The sequence below is a fragment of the Megascapheus bottae genome, chromosome 7, assembly GCF_031878675.1.
Source record: "Megascapheus bottae isolate mThoBot1 chromosome 7, mThoBot2.hap1, whole genome shotgun sequence".
In the NCBI taxonomy this organism is placed as follows: domain Eukaryota; kingdom Metazoa; phylum Chordata; class Mammalia; order Rodentia; family Geomyidae; genus Megascapheus; species Megascapheus bottae.
The window spans coordinates 32,734,018-32,751,802 of record NC_143515.1 but is presented as its reverse complement, the minus strand read 5'-3'; the positions used below and the strand labels follow the sequence as shown (position 1 = coordinate 32,751,802).

Below are 17,785 nucleotides of genomic sequence, written 5' to 3'. Positions count from 1 at the left end.
AGCAATGGCAGACAAATAAGTCATAAGCTCATTGTAATTTGAGCAGCATAGAGTGGAAAGGGAAGTTTACAGTAGCACTGAGTGAAAAAGATAAGTGAAACACACTGGCCCTCAATTCTACCCCCAGTATTGGCACACACACACACACACACACACACACACACACACACACACACACACACGATGCAGTTATCTAAGATGAGAAGAAGAAAAGGCAAATGCATCATATGAGAGAAATCTACCACATTAGAGCCAAGAGCTCATGGTTATCCTGGGGACAAAGGCTATCCTGGGGCCTAGTCAGTGAAGCAAAGTAGCATAAAGTCCACCCTGAGAATGGCCTCATCATTTAGGATCATTTATTTATTTATTCAGTACCCATTTAATTATTCAGGGCAGCAAGATGTGCTATAATACTTCAATTAATCACTAAACACACAGGGCTAGTATCACTGGTCCACTTGATTTGTGAGGTTCAGCTGTGGGCTGGGATCACATTAAATTCAAAGGTCGAGGCCTCCAATGGAGGCCTGAGTGTCTGAATTCCTCAGAGAATGCAAGTGCACCCAGATTTCCAACCTAAATTTCCCAACTGAGGATCTGGAGTTAATGGGTGGACAAGATCAAATATGTGAAGTAGACAAAACACTAAATGTGTCCTGCACTGCTCCTTCTTGCCTTGCTGGTTCCCAAACCACTCGCCGCAAAGGACCAGCACAAGCAAAATCTGCTCCTAGTGTCTATTTCAGGAGAACCCCAGGGAGACAGGCATTTGCACAGGCACAGCAGTGAGTCACTGCAGTCAAGCTGCAGGGCCCTGTGTTCCACTTCAGAGGCCACAAGAGGCACAGCTGGATGGGGAGTGGGCGATGGCGACTGAGAGGACAGGAAAGGAGAACCGAGTAGAAGGACACAGGGTGGAGGATCATTGTAGGAAGCTTACTAAATTGTGCTGAAAACAATTTCTTGAGCCATTGGCTCCTGCCTGTATTCCTAGCTAGCGCAGAGGCTGCGGACTGAGGATTGCTCTTCAAAGACAGCCTATGCAGGAATGATCATTCCTGTGGCATAATTTTGTGTGACACTTATTTCTAATTTACCATCAAAAAGCCAAAAGAAGAGCTCTGGCTGATATGGTTGAGACCTGGCTTTAAGCCAGAAAAGCTCAGAGGGAGTGCTCAGACCCTGAGTTCAAACCACAGGACCCACACAATAAAACAAAAAACTTTCCTGAAATATAATTCATCACACCATTTAGACGTACTCTAGTCAGAGGCACAATAGTACATTTTCAGAATGAAACCAAATGTAGTCTATATTGCATTGTTTTTTACTCATACTTGAGGCCAATGCACAGTCACTTGATCCATATCTACTTCTACCACTATCCTCGGGTCCCAGCTTCCTGAGGATTATTAGAATGGTTCACCAGTACCTCCCTACTTTTACACACCTGAATGTGTATCATTTCTCCTACTAGTCATTTTCACAAAGCCGTTACAATTGAATAAATTGATTTTAAAACGTTGAATTTTGGAGAAGATGGCAGATGGATAACTGACCCAACTAAGTCCCCTGAGGAAGCAGAACTTGAGGGTCCCATCAAGCTTTTCACATCTAGACAGTCACTCCAACGTAGCTATTCTTTATACAGAGATTTATACCAAAGAAGAAAATTATAAACTGCTCGCATAAGAAGACAGAATTCAGTACCCACGTACACTGATTGTGCCAGCAGTCACAACAGCAGTGGCTGCAGCCCTGGAGCTATCCACGTACCTCTAGGAGGAACGTAAACACCAGGGATGGAGCCCACAGGCCACCTGGCTACACTGGGACAGAGACAACTCATCATATAATGGACCGGAAGCTGTTCTTAGGAGAGGATCACAAGGGCTCAATAGCTATGTACGTATGATCATAGAACGTTCTCTAGGATCAAAATGAACTCCAAGAAATGGAATCAAGAGATTTTTTTATTGTACTGTTTGCAATTCTTTCTTTTTTTTCTTTCTTTTTTCTCCTTGGTATATTCTCTTTTGTCACAATTTTTTTAAATATATGTATCCTTTGTATTATATATACGTTCATTTGGTTTGGGGAGGAGAAGGGAAAGCAGTAGGACAAAGGCTAAACCAATTCAGCAGTGAGACTCACTAGCCACTGTTGGAAATGAACTCTATAATCTGGCAGGGGCAGGGAAGAGGAAAGGGGAAAAACTGGGAGATAATGAGGGAGCAGATAATCCTGTTTAAAAGGCAATGTACTCATTAACTGATTTATCTGATTGTAACCCCTCTGTAAATCACCCTAACAGTAAAAATTTTTAAATTTCAAAAAAAAACAGATGAAAAGAGGGCCGGGAGTTTGGCCTAGTGGTAGAGTGCTTGCCCAGCATGCACTAAGACCCAGGTTCGATTCCTCGGTACCACATACATGAAAAAAGCTGGAAGTGGTGCTGAGGCTCAAGTGGTAGAGCTCTAGCCTTGAGAAAGTCCAAGGACAGCGCTCAGGCCCTGAACTCAAGTCGAGGACTGGCAAAGAAAAAAAAAAGAGAGATGAAAAGAAATGAACAAATGTATATATAACGGCACAAAAGAAACTGATCAGTACCTTTGACATTGTCAAGGCGGCAATGTTACAACAAACATTGACAATTATGAAAAACTTCCCTGATTATAAAATTTCAATAAACATGAAAGTGAAAAGAAATCCCTAATATCATATTGGTTTGCAACTTACAATTGAGCACATTTATACTTCACATTAAATTATTAACAAATCTTTCCCGCCAACCAAATGAAAAGATTTCTGCTTCTAACTCTTGCAAGTCAGGAAGCTGAGATCAGAGGACTGGGGTTGGAAATCAGCTTGGGCATGAAAGCCCCTTGGGCTCTTATCTCTAGTTAATCACAAATGAGAGTTGCAGTTTCAGTAGAGGTCTGATCATGAACAAAAATGCTCATGGACCAGGTCTGGAGTTTGCCCTAGCAGTAGAGTGCTTCCCTAGCAAGCACAAAGACCCGGGTTTGATTCCTTGGTACCACATACATAGAAAACGGGAGAAGTGGTGCTGTGGCTCAAGTGCTAGAGCTTCAGCCTTGAGAAAGCCCAAAGACAGTGCTAAGGCCCTGAGCTCAGTCTACAGGACTGGCTCATAAATAAATAAATAAATAAATACCATCCCTCATGGATCCCCCATCCTTTTAACCAGCATTGGTGGAATGTCTCACATGACCAGGTATTGTAACTATAGTATCTAAGAGAGTAGATTTCATCAATACAGCACAGCCTTAGTTGGATCATACCCAATGGGAAAATGCTATTTGATTTTTTTTTTTTGATCGAGGGGTTTGAACTCAGGCCTTGGGCATTGTCTCTGAGCCACAGTGCCATTCCAGTTTTCTGGTGGTTAATTGGAGATAAGAGTCTCCTCGACTATGGTACCCAGGCTTCTTTGAAACTGTGATCCTCTGATCTCAGCCTCTTCAGTAGCTAGGATTACAGACATGAGCCACCAGCACCTGGCTCTTTTGCTACTTTCAAGACAAAATGTGGAATGCTGGTCTGTGATGTCCCACACCTCATGTCACACATGAACATCCCAAATGAACATCCTATGACTCCATCTTCTTAAAATAGACAATCACTAAGCCATTGGTTTGATTTCTGGAGCTCTTGATGGGAAATGGATGGTTGATACTGCCTTTGTACAACTATTTAAAGATAATAAAAATATACACAAGAATGAAAACAAAGATTGTTTCTATAATAAACGTGTCTTGTGTATATGCCTCTACAGTAGCTGTGGACTCTGCTAACAATCTGAACAGATGGCCTACTCATATGCTGTCTACCCAATACAGAAAACATGCAGAGACTTGGGGAATATCACAGAAGCTGGGCTGGAGATGTAGGCTCGAGAGGTCAGGCCTCATGAGGTTGAGCCAGTTATTACCATGGATAGTACTGATTTACCTAGGCAGGAGTAAAGTCATCTTGACATAGAAATAATCATCACAATTGTAGAAAGGTAACGCTAGTTGGTTTTCTGTGCAATGTTTCTCAGCAACTATAAGTACACAAACCAATAGATTACTATGTAGAGTTTGCAATAGGAGCCTTGCTCCAGAATATGATTGATAGTTTCATGTTAAGTAAAACCAGTTAATTTCAACTAGAATGACATCCTTTTTATCTTGGATTCCATATTCATTCCTTTTCTTCTGACACAAATTGTGGGGACTGGTCTGGCTATCACTGGAAGAAGCACAGAAATGGTGAGATAAAGGGTAAGCCAATTTAGCAGTGACACGGACTAGACACTATGTTGGAAATGAACGATATAACTTCAAGTGGGGAGAAGGCAAACCCGGGGGAGAATGAGGGAGGCGGTAACACTGTTCAAAAGGAAATGTACTCGTTACCTGACTTAAGTAACTGTAACCCCTATGTATATCATCTTTACAATAAAAGCCTTTTAAGTCAGACAGAAGTCTGCCTTCCTCTGTGTATTCCATTTCTTTAGTATTTGCTTCTACTTTTCAAAGTATCAGGGCTATGCAAAAAAGAGACCTGTATCTCTAGGAGTTGACATCTATGAGTATGAGAATGCACAACTCGTGGTGTACTAGGGGCTCATGCCTGTAATCATAGCTACTCAGGAAGACCACAGTTCAAAGCCATCCCAGTTAAGAAAGTCTGTGACAAGACTCTTATGTACAGTTAAGCCACGAGCCAGAAGTGGTACTATGGCTTAAGCAATAGAGCACAGCCTTGATCAAAAAAGCTCAAGGCACAGAATCCAGAAAAAAAAATAAACTATAAAAGAATTGGTGGGGGGGGGGAAACCACACGGGTGGGGGGTGGGGAGGAGGGTAATGGGTACCAAGACATGTGAAAGTGTATCAATGTATGTGAATTAATGCACCTTCTATCTGGCAAATATCATGTAAAATTTTTATTAATTACAATAAAAACTTAAAAAACAGAATTGCTGGGTGGGGCCTGGAGTTTGGCCTAGTGGTAGAGTGCTTGCCTAGCATGCACGAAGACCTGGGTTCGATTCCTCGGTACCACATATGTAGAAAAGACAGAACTGGTGCTGTGGCTCAAGTGGTAGAGCTCTAGCCTTGAGAAAGCTCAGGCCCTGACTTCAAGCCCCAGGACTGGCCCCCCAAAAAAAGTCCTTGTGAGATTCTTATCTCCAATCAGCCATTCAAAAACTACAAGTAGACTGGAATGTGGCTTAGTGGTACAGTGCTTGCCACACATGCATGAAACCCTGAGTTGGATTCCTCAGTACCATATAAACAGAAATAGCCAAAAGGGGTGCTGTGGCTCAAGTGATAGAGTGCTAGCTTTAAGCAAAAGAAGCCCATGGATGGTGCCCAGACCCTGAGTTCAAGCCAAAGAAGTGGCAAAAAAAAAAAAAGGATTGCTGGGAAAAGATCTTCCTTTTCAAGCCATATATGAAAGTCCTCATATCCAATATACGCAAAGAGCTTAAGAAACCAACCCCTACCAAACCTTATAAAGCAATCACTTAATGGGCAAGAGAGCTAAGTAGAGATTTCTCAGAAGAGGTGAGAATGGCAAAGATACACTTGAGGAAATGCTCATCAACCCTGGCCATAAAGGAAACGCAAATTAAAACAACTCTGAAATTCCATCTCACCCCTGTCAGATTGTCCAACATTGTGAATTTGAACTGCAAATATTGGTGGAAATCTTGGGGGGAAAGTAACTCTTCTACATATTGGTGGGAATGTAAAGCAGTACAACCTCTCTGAACAGCAGTATGGAGGTTCCTCAAAAAAACTAAACACAGACCGTTTTTATTGCTTCGCTATTCATAATAGGCAAGATATAGAGCAACTCAGATGCCCCACAATAGATGAGTGGATCCAAACTATGTGGTACCTATACACAATGGAATTTTACACAGCCATTAGGAAGAATAAAGTAATATCATCTGCAAGGAAATAGAACTAGAACAAACCATGTTAGGTGAGCTAAGCCAAACTCAGAGACACAAATCGTGCATATTCTTTTGGATGTGCAAAAATGAGATCTAAAATGCATTGGGATATAAATTAGAAAGGATTCTAGATAATCACAAACATTGAGAACAAAAGAGGGCACCATTAGGAGAGAAACAAAAATGCAAAGCCCATGTGCCTCTTTTTATTCATATAAAATTCAGAAATGAACTCCAAAAGGTGGAGGGAAGAAACATGCTTTTTCCCCCTTTCTTTTGTTTAGTTTTTAATTTTTGATGATCTGTCTTCTTTACCTTATGTATGGTGTATTCAAGTATACCTCTTCAGAAGGGTTTGGGAGGTGTACAGAACTCAAGGGTAAAATGACAAAAACAGCAGTGGAGCCCACTGGACACCAACGAAAGTGAGCTACATAACTTGTGGATAGAGACAAGAGGGACTGGGAGAGCATGAGGGAAGGGAAGATACTGTATAAATGGAAATATACTTATTACCTGACTTGTGTAATTGCAATACCTCTGTATACCACCACTACAATAAGAATAAAGTAAATTAAGTTTTAAAATGAAATAAAAAAGAATGCAAAACCTAATAGGTTTTCCAAGAACCAGTTCCTAAGTGAACAAGAGAAATATAAAGAGGGATCCAAGTCCAACATGGCTAGAACAACCCAGAATAAGGATTTCAGGGGCAAGAAACTAGAAAGCAAGTGCCTTAGATGACATCATCCTCTACAAGGTATCATCAACACTACTCTTCAACTAGGTAAAAGCTCTTTCATTCTGCTTCTACTATTTGAAAATTCAAATGGCTCAACTAAACGGTTTCAGAACAATGAAGTTTTCAATCTCAAAGTCCCTTTCCTTATCCCTCAAACATGTGAACTATATATGCAATATGTAATTATCATATAATATAGAAAGCAAAATAAGCAAATTAAAAATAACTATTAATGAACATTGGTGAGAAACACTGAGGTGATGTCCTCAATATAAGAACGTAGACGAAAGGGGATTTCCTGTCTGTCTTGCAGGACCTCAAGTCACCAAAGATCAAGCATTAGAGAGCTACTAGAGCTCTCCTGCCATTCTCTACCCAAACCCAGCTTCTGGTTCAGATTCTGATGTTGTGATTGGCTACTCCAGGCCTTTCAACTGCCTGAGTAATGACATCATTCTCCCACTGAACCTATCACTACTTGGTAGAATCTTGGGGTTTCCATGGCATCGTCCATGCGTATATTTGGATCATCGCTAGTGACCAGTGTCCAGTGAGCTCCGTACTGGACACACTCTTGCTCTTTAGCTTCAGCTACGCACACATCCTCTAGTGTCATTCTTCATCCCTTGTTTCTCCAGTTGATATTACCCATTGTCTCAGTATGTCAGGTAAGAAGAAAAAGGGATTTAGAGTTTTCATTAGACTCCCCTGCTCCCTAAATTTAATAGTAGAATGAAAACAGCTTCAAGTATTGAATTAGAAATGTTGGGCTGTGATGTTTACTAGGTATATATGACTTAGCCACATGATTTACTTTGTGACAAAAATCTGTGCTTTGTCTGCAACATGAAGAAAATGAATTGTTTATCTTGTGATAGCTTTGTTTTCCAGCACTGTATTTTTTTTTGCCCGTCTTGGGCTTGAGCTCAGGGCTTGAGCACTGTCCTTGGACTTTCTCAAGGCTAGCAGTCTACCACTTGAGCCTCAGCACCACTTCCAGCTTTTTGCTATGTATGTGGGGTACCGAGGAATCGATCCCAGGTCTTCATGCATGCTAGGCAAGCACTCTACTATTAGGCCAAACTCCCGGCCCTCCAGCACTGTATTTTTAATGACATTTATGAATGGAGAATGAAGCTACAGATTTCTTCAGAGAGTCAATTTTAAACAAACTAATGGAGAAGGAAACCTAGTCGTGTTGAAATCCCTATACCAAGATACTTCATTTTTAACAGTATCCTCTAAAAATTAGTTCCACTTTGGTATTTCAAATGTAGTAAAAATTTTTTAATTGGAGAATTTATTAACATTGATTTTTACATCATATTTTAAATGACAAGTTTAACCAACAAGTGTTCCAGGAGGGAATCTCTATTTACAATCACTGGGACTTAGTATTTAGAACTTAATCAAAACTAGGCTAAGGGATTGTATGTCATAGAAACATATTAATTTATGAAATAAAACATTATGTCTCTAGAGTCATAGGTTTTGATGTCTATATAGTTACGTTTATATCAAATGTCGTAAATTTAAGCATAGTGTGTGTTTCCATATTTCTGCTCAGACAAGGTAAAGAGAAAAACAGGAAGAGAGAGGGGATGACGGGACTAGAACGAGGCAGATGATCTAGAAGGAAAGGTTCACCAGGAACTAGAGGTGAAGAAAAGATGAAGAAGGTGATGAGAAATAAGACAGAGCCAAAGACATGAAGAGCATGGAGACATTCTCAAGAAAACAGCGGTGGTTTCAATAGAATGTTGAAGAGGATCAAACATTTTTAAATCCACACACAGAAAACCGAGGGCAATCTAACCAGAGCCAGGCAAAATGAAGTTAGTGTTAGCCACATTGATGGACCAAAAGCCAACTAAGGTTAAAACAGAGAATCATTAAAAGCAGTTTCTGAGATGTCACTTTTAGCTGGTTCCTGCTTTAGGTTTGTTATGTGTTTGTTTTTTTTCTCGTTGACTCTGAATACAGATGATGCTTTGAACGAGCCTTTTGTCAACCTGACTAACTTAGGGCCGGCACAGGTGCCAGCCACTCCTTTAGCTTTCTTTGTTTTACTTAGGTTTTTTTTGAAGATATGAAATTTTAGGTCAGGCAAATCTTGAACCATGATCCTACCACCTAGGAAGGACTCTCTTGTACCTTGGGCCACAGTCATGATCTACTAACAGAGGGCTTCTTTGATTGAGATGAGGTGTTCAGTAACCAGCCTAGATGGATCTCAAACCACTGTCCAGCAGACTGTTTCCCAAACAGGATTAGAGAAGGGAGCTACTGAGCCTTGACAGTTTCCAATGTAAACATTTTAGATATGTATTCCAAATTATTTTAAGGAATATTTCTTGAGAGGGATTACACAGAAGGTTCTGTAATATATTTCAACATTACTTTTCATTCTTATATTTAGACTTCATGGAAGTGTGTGTGTGTGTGTGTGTGTGTGTGTGTGTGTGTGTGTGTGTGTGTTTGTATGAATACCAAGATTTAAACTCCAAGCTTGACACTGTCTCTGAGCTTTTTAGCTTATAGGTAGAGCTCTACAACTCATCAGGTCTCCAATTCCAGGTTTTGATATTTAACCGTTAATAAGAGTCCTACAGACTTTATGGGAAGGACTGGCTTGAAATAATAATTTTCAAACCTCAAGCTCCAGTAGTTAGGATTACAGCCTTGAATCATGAGAGCTGAACATGCATTTTTAATAAAGTATTCTAATTTGTATCAGAAGCAGGTTTCAACTAAAAGCTGTAATAATGATGATAATGATAGACTTCTAAGTGTTTATTTTACATTTGTATCAATATTTTTCTCAGATTCGTTTTCAAACGTTTATATATGTATTTTTTTACTGTTATATAAGGGTTACATGATATTTGCCAGATAGATGGTGCATTAATTCCCATTTCAAACGGTTTTTAAAGATTTTTTGATGCTGCTATTTATACTAAATTGATTTAAATACCCAGCTAGAACAATTAATATCTTTACATTGAGGTATGATATTTAGAGAAATCATTTTGGTTTGTCTTTCTTTGTTCTGATTTTTTCTTTTCTACATTTGTGCTATATTGTCCAATCTGGTATTAATGTCCTGACAAAAGTGATTGTCTGGGACTAGGAGTTTGGCCTACTGGTAGAGTGTTTGCCTCGCATGCACGAAAAAGCCAGGTTCGATTCTTTGGTACCACATACATTGGAAAAAAAAAAAACAACAAAGTCAGAAGTGGTCCTGAGGCTCAAGTGGTAGAGCTCTAGCCTTGAGAAAGTCCAAGGACAGTGCCGAGGCCCTGAGCTCAAGCCCAGGACAGGCAAAAAAAAAAAAAGTGATTGTCTAACCACACTATCCCATGTGCTAGGGATACTAGGTCTCCTGCACATTCAAAAATATTGATCTATGTCAATTATGACCATGTATATGGCATGAGGGATGATGTAAAAAAAAAAACAAGTTACCTAACTTCCAGGATATAGGGTCAGAAGACAATGATTAATCATTCTCAAAAAGCAACTGGAAATTGAATTGAGAGTGCCATTTATACTACCAAAATTATGAGATACTTAGAATAATTACAAAAGATATGTGTAAGATGTACATGCTGAAAATTACCAAGCTTTGGTGAGAAAATCAAAGGAGCAGTCGAGTAAATGAAGAGTTATCCATGTTCATGAAAAGGAAGATTCACTATTGTCAATCCAGGGAGAAGAATGAGAGATGAGCGATATAAGAACAGATTGGAGTGGTATGCCTTTAAGTGGAGAAAGAAAGCTTTCGCTAAGGAAATTCAACAGCTTCCACAAGCTGAGAAAGACCAGAAAATAGAAATTCTGAGCCTCTGAGCTCTGAAAACTTTCACCGTGTAAACAGGATACAACAGTTACATAGCACATATTAGGCCCTATTGTCCAAAATAGTCCTTTCCAGAATTTTATCTTGAAAGTATAATTTCAAACATTTCACATGCAGAAGTATAAGAATAAAATCTGTATTTAAAAACAGCATGGGGGCTGGGAGTTTGGCCTAGTGGTAGAGTGCTTGCCTAGCATGCATGAAGATGCAGGATCAATTCCTTGGTATCACACACATAGAAAAAAGCTAGAAGTGGTGCTGAGGCTCTAGTAGTAGAGCTCTGGCCTTGAGAAAGTCCAAGGACAGTGCTCAGGCCCTGAGCTCAAGAACAGGACTAGCAAAAACAAAGCGTGACTGCTTGAATATTTACATTTAATGCATTTTTCTGCTTCCACACACATTACACCTATACCAACTTCAGTTCAACTCCCAGAATACAAAACACACACACACACACACACACACACACACACACACACACACACACACACGTGCACACACACAGGCACACACAGACACACACATATAATTCAAAACCACTTTCTAATCCTGTGATGGTTTTTGTCTGAAATAGATGAGAAAATGTTTGTTTTCACAACATTGCATATGTAATAAGATCACTTAATTTATTGGTAAGTATACTATAATGAATATTTGACATACATCCAAATTAGCTTTAATGTCTTTCTATTTTGTTCCATATCAGTCATGTATAATATGTCACTTACATTCATTATTCAATATTATTACTGATATCATTGTTTTCAGCATGTATAATATATCATTGATGAGTGACTTGAAGTTCAGAACGTCTCAGTCTTCTTTTTTTTTTGCCAGTCCTGGGCTCGAGCTCAGGGCCTGAGCACTGTCCTTGGACTTTCTCAAGGCTAGAGCTCTACCACTTGAGCCTCAACACCACTTCTAGCTTTTTTCTGTGTATGTGGTACCAAGGAATCGAACCCGGGTCTTCATGCATGCTAGGCAAGCACTTCAACCACTAGGCCAAACTCCTGGCCCCTTCCTTTTCTTCTTTTGTGTGGGTCATGGGTTTTGACAAGGGCCTGGGAGAATCCCTCAGCTCTTCAGCTCAGAGCTACCATCCTACCCTAGAGCCAAGTCCCAGTTCCCGTTTTCTGGAGCTTAATTGGAAATAAGAGTCTCAGGTCTTTTTGTGCTCCAGCTGATTTTGAACCTTAATCCTCAGATCTCAGCCTCCTGAGTAGCTAGGATTACCGGAGTGAGCCACCCAACCCAGCAGAGGGTTTCAGGTTTCCTACAAAAAGTATATTGGGAACTCTGAGGTGGTCATTGTAGACTTTACTTATCTTCTGGTCTGTGTTTTAAGTAAGCACTAAAAATTGGCCAGAGGTTTCGATAAGGTTACACAATAACAAGAAAAATGCAAACTATTTTCTCAAGACCAACATCCACTGGCTTATAGGAAGTTCAAGTTCTCCTGATTTCTGGGCATTCTTCACCTGCTCACCCTTTGGAACACGGTGCTCATAGTAATTCAAAAGAAGTACTTGAGCCAATCAGGCTGGCCTCTGCCCCTAGGTTTCCTGCTCGTGAATGGGTGATCTAACAAGTACACTGAGGATACCTGAGATTCAAAAGGCTCACATGCTAGGATACAGTTAGGAGTGACTCAGGGAAAGTCAGGACAAGAAGGAGAAGCCTGCTTCTGCCTAGGAAACAGCACAGGAACCACTTGGTGTCTCCTGTTGAACCTCTTTGCAAAGTTCATCAGAAGATTGTGGGTGGCTATTGGAATGAGAGCATTCCCAGTCAGTCACAGCCAGCTTCCAATATGCTGTTCCTCCAAAACAGGGAGAGTTGGGCAACCTTATCCATTTTTTAACCACCCCTTGCTTCTTGCAGACAATTTCCAGCATGCATCTTTACTTGGAGCTGCAAACTCACTACAGCTTCCTCTTCCTGTGGAGAACGATGCCACTTCTCTAACAGGCAACAGCTGCAACATCTCCACAGTCTCCACCCCAGCCTTCACTTCAGCATGGCCACTGCCATCAACCTCTGGCACCTCTTTGCAGCCACTCACGGGTCTTTGCCAACATTCCAGCACACCCATGCTGTCAGGGGTTACTGGCCAGAACCACATCTCCACTGCCGCCTCCTCCTGTGCCAGTGCTTTTGAATGGGAGTACACAGGACACAATAAAAAGTCCTCTGCACTGGGAGACTTCACAGTGACTCTCATTGACCAGGGCACAGCAGTCCCTTCAATGACTATGACATCTCGATATGCGGATGCAAATGCCATAGTCCCTCTGTATCCATCGCTGTCTGCCAGCCTGGTTCAGGGGACGTTATCTCACATCCCACAACAAGAGAGTAGTAGCTTGTTACTTCCCTGCCAACGAAACAGCCAAATTTACTACTATAACCGAAGCACAGTGGGCCCTCTGTTATCTGGAGAACCTGGTCCCTGCCTGCAATCATATGGCTCTGTGTCCTATACAGGGAGCAGGGTCTTTGCTCCTCAGCCAGAAATCGTGATGATGCTCCAAGAGGTTCAGCCCGCAAATGTCCCACCACCAGTCTCCACTTCTGGAATCTACTACTCTGTGTCTGCTCAACACCACCCAGAAACCAGTGTTCAAGGTAAGCACAGACAACAGAAAGGAACAGGATTAGCAGCACAAAAAGGAGGGGCTGACCTGCATCTGCATAGAGTCTCCACTACTCCACAAATATAGTCTAAATCCTCAGTCTCACCCACCACACTCACAAGGAGACCTCCAATGTCTGCCATGAGGCAGAGGGCCCAGGGTATGGCTCCAGTGGTGGAGCACTGACTGCTTCAAACCTCAGTGCTGCCACTAATTGCACTGGATAATTAAGTAAATACATAAGTGAGGAAATATGGCTGTGCTGCTCTTAGATGCCACCCAAAGCACACTCAGTGAGGCCATGGTCTACATTGTCCTCACAATCCATTCTCCCTAATTAATCCCCTTCTTGTTCGAGTTCTTTGCTTTCATTGGAAAATATGTCAAACATTAGTTTTGATAACAGCAGATAAACTTGCTTTACTGTGTGCAGAGAACCTGCCCAAAGGAAGCAGGTGAGAATATATATTTTGCATATTTCATGGGCAGGAATTCCACCCTGAAGCTGAGCACCACTGAATCATGCCTGTGGCCTAGCTAATCAGGAGCCTGAGAGCTGAGGAACAAATTTCAAAGTCAGCCTGCAAAGTGTTTTCAACATCTCATTGTCAGTTCCCAAATGCAGACAATAGATGCCTAAAAAAAGCGAGAATACATCAGGCCTAAGGAAAAGTCAAGCAGCAAAAGAAAAAAGGCTGAGTTCAAGTCCCAGAAGCATCCAGTGCATGATCACATTCTCTAGCTCTCTATTCTCCCCGTCTCTCCCTCACACACACATGCACATGCGCACACACTCAACTCTCAGAAATGCACTCAAAACATGCTAAACCTGTCCTCCCCTCCCTGACCGCCCCTCTCTTGCCATTCTCTCAGATCAGGGTGAGAATCGACACAGTAAGGAACTACTTTACCTCTGACCCATACATGATGTCCAAATAATTTCCTACTTTTAAAATTGCTTTCATTTTTATTTCACTGACAACAATTCTATAGAGGAAAAGGGAAAAGAAATAATGACAATGAATTACCACAAGTTTTACATAGAGTAGCTATCACGATCTTCCAACTCACAGTCCTGTCATTGGTCCTTAAGACCAGCTTCTAGAAACACCTTGCTCAATGATGAAAATGCCCTTAAATCATTGGTGCATAAATGGAGCATCTTTCTTACCAGGCACTGATTTCTGCTGTGATTTCTTTACATCAGTAGAAACTTCCCTGGCAATGCATATACTTTTCTAGAATCACAACTTTCTAGAATCATAAATTTTGCCAGCCACAAACTCCAGACAACCCAAGTCCTACAAGCATAAATGTCCTTGAGAGAAACATTTGTCACCTGGCTTTGGAGACATTCCAATATAAATCCAGTAGTAAACATTCCTAGTACCTTGGTCTTGCCTCCAGCAAATCCAGACACAGGGAATAAGCATTAGGATGAAATTGAAAGCAAGCTTTGAAAGCCTCTGGTTGCCTTTGAGAAACTAATAGAAAGTCAGGATGTTCCACCCGACATTTAGCAGCTGCAGGTCGACATTAACCTTAGGGCCAAGACAGAAGTCTACATGGAACAAGGCCAATTTGGATACTCTGAGTCTTGAGACAAATGGAATAAATGTGACAGTGGGTAGCTAACAGATATCACTGTGCTGGTCAAGACATTCATTTTAACCAGATTTTCAATTCATTCACAGATCTTCAGCAATCCAATATTTCCACTATAACACACTTCAAAGATACAGACACCATCAATGAGATTCTGCTGCAGGAAAACTCCATGGTCACCAAGTATTCCACTCATCAAGTGTCCAAGAACAAGCACGATGCCTTGGAAAGTGTGGATGGAACTCCCGAGGCCAAAGGCCAGCAGCTGCAGCCACAGGGCCTGCTGAAGGAAGAGGAAACTGAGTGTAGCACCCCAGCCAGTGACAAGGCTTCCCTGAACACAGCCCAGCCTCCAAAGCCTGCATCCAGCAGGGTGAGCAAAACAAAGAGCCATGGGCAGAATGAGCCCAAAAGGATCAGGGGAAACAATCCCAAGAAATGTGAAGAAACCAAGCAGTCAGGGAAAAAACTGAAAACAGAAGAGAAGTCAAGCATTCCCAAGATGAAGCACAAGAGAAGTCACCCTGAGCTTAGCCAAGAAACCTTCAAAAGACCTCGAACCAACCTAGGCGTGCAGATGTGGGAGTCAGTGCAGGTTTTTCATGCCCTAGGGAAGAAGAATGAGAAGAAAACTGCAAGTGGCACACGAGACTCCGCTATGAAATCATGGCTGGATATTCCACATGAGGGTAAAGGCCCTAGAAACATTCAACTCAAGAAGAGGGATAGGAGTGAAAGCCAGTGTCCATCCCCATCCCAGGATGAGCTGCCTCCCCCTGGCAAGGTCAAGTTGGTTCCTTTGCCTTTTCTAACCCCAGAGAAGCCTCAGGCTCGACCCATTCCTCACAGGCCACAGTCTCTGGCCTCCAGGAGGCCCACTGTACCATACCCTGCACGGCCTCATCCTAACACGGCTCAACCTACCGCAGTCAGCCTGTCTCAACCAGCTTCAGCCAACACGTGTCTCACAGGTTCCACCAAAGCATCTCAGCCAAGTGTAACCAATACAAACACACAGGGATCGGCCAATGCTCCCCAGCCTAGTGTATCTCAGTCTGCTGTTGCTAGGCCTGAACCCCACTCAACCTCATCCAGCGCTTCTGTCCAGCACAAGCCTGTTTCCACTGCTGGGAACGAGTTCCGTTCACCGCCTAAGCCTCATAACCAGTACCTGCTCCAAGATTTCAGCCGCCAACCAATTCCATGGAGGAAACCTGATATTCCTGGCCCTGTAGTATCAAATCCCATCACCAAGGAGCAAAGGCCAGAGCGTGAAGCCATGAAAAGGCGGGCCCAGCAAGAGCGTGAGAATGCTGCCCAATACACTGCTTTGGGGAAACTGCAGTTTTTTGTTCAGAGGCAAAGAGATATGGAAGTGTCTCACTACTATGGCTACACAGTGTAAGAGTTGCTGCGATTGTGGGTACCACCTTGAGTACCACATGTTTTCCCATATATATATAAAAATATATATGTATATATATACAAAGATAAATATGAACATTTATATAGGCCTATAGTGTATGGATATAAATGCAAAGATGTTGGTAGAATAATATTACTACAATATACCCAAAACTTAATAAACCTGAATGATTAAATGTAATGAAATTTAATATATGACTAATAAAGAACCCATTTGAGTTTTATGATATTTCAAAGCTTGGCTTCATTTTGGATAGAGTTTGGACTCAAAAGTTAAACTTGAAAGAAGAAATTGGATTGAGGGTGGAGAAAAGTTGCACTTGAATTGTGCATGGGAGGATTAAAGACATCAGAACCAACAGAGTCCAAGAGTAGGAAGAAAAAAGGAAAGGTCATTTTGTCTTTTAGAAGAATCATGGAGCAGTGTTATAAGACTTAATTTCTAAGGTTGGGTTCTAAATACTACTTAGAAAATACTTTTCAAAAATAGGAGAAAACAGCGCCTGGAGCATGAGCAAGTGGTAGAGTGCTTGCCTAGCATGAATGAAGCCCTGAGTTCAATTCCTTGTTACCACATACACTGAAAAAGCCGGAAATCACCCAGTGGCTCAACTGTTAGAATGCTAGCCTTGAGCAAAAGAAGCCCAAGGGCAGTGATCAGGTGCTGAGATCAAGCTCTAGGAGTGGCAAGAAAAAGTACAGTAAAAGGCTCTAGGGTACTGTGAAAAATGTTGAGCTTTAGGGGGCAGGTGAAGCACGGGACCCACACACTTTGAAGCCAGGTGGTCATGGCTCTTCCTTGTAATCCTAGCCAATCAAGAGACTGAGAGATGAATACTGAGACTCTAAGGCAGCAATGGCAGACAAATAAGTCATAAGCTCATTGTAATTTGAGCAGCATAGAGTGGAAAGGGAAGTTTACAGTAGCACTGAGTGAAAAAGATAAGTGAAACACACTGGCCCTCAATTCTACCCCCAGTATTGGCACACAGCACACACACACACACTCACACACACACACACACACACACACACACATACACGATGCAGTTATCTAAGATGAGAAGAAGAAAAGGCAAATGCATGATATGAGAGAAATCTACCACATTAGAGCCAAGAGCTCATGGTTATCCTGGGGCCTAGCCAGTGAAGCAAAGTAGCATAAAGTCCACCCTGAGAATGGCCTCATCATTTAGGATCATTTATTTATTTATTCAGTACCCATTTAATTATTCAGGGCAGCAAGATGTGCTATAATACTTCAATCAATCACTAAACACACAGGGCTAGTATCACTGGTCCACTTGATTTGTGAGGTTCAGCTGTGGGCTGGGATCACATTAAATTCAAAGGTCGAGGCCTCCAATGGAGGCCTGAGTGTCTGAATTCCTCAGAGATTGCAAGTGCACCCAGATTTCCAACCTAAATTTCCCAAATGAGGATCTGGAGTTAATGGGTGGACAAGATCAAACATGTGAAGTGGACTAAACACTAAATGTGTCCTGTACTGCTCCTTCTTGCCTTGCTGGTTCCCAAACCAC

General features: G+C 41.7%; 1 protein-coding gene across 1 annotated transcript; it reads left to right on the top strand.

Annotated features, from left to right (window-relative positions):
• The first annotated feature begins 869 nt into the window (after positions 1-869).
• On the top strand, positions 870-16,224 carry LOC150060560 (uncharacterized protein C2orf78-like). The gene is made up of 5 exons (XM_090337560.1): positions 870-930; positions 12,463-13,115; positions 13,648-13,669; positions 14,909-15,259; positions 15,431-16,224. Exons 1-5 carry the CDS (start codon positions 870-872, stop codon positions 16,222-16,224), a joined length of 1,881 nt encoding a protein of 626 aa, XP_090193686.1.
• The last annotated feature ends 1,561 nt before the right edge of the window (positions 16,225-17,785 follow it).

Coding starts and splice junctions, on each gene's coding strand:
- LOC150060560 (XM_090337560.1), top strand. CDS start 870: ATGGCGACTGAGAGGACAGGAAAGGAGAACCGAGTAGAAGGACACAGG. Junction 931..12,462: donor ACACAGGGTGGAGGATCATT/GTAGGAAGCTTA, acceptor TGCTTCTTGCAG/ACAATTTCCAGCATGCATCT. Junction 13,670..14,908: donor AACCTGCCCAAAGGAAGCAG/GTGAGAATATAT, acceptor ATTCATTCACAG/ATCTTCAGCAATCCAATATT.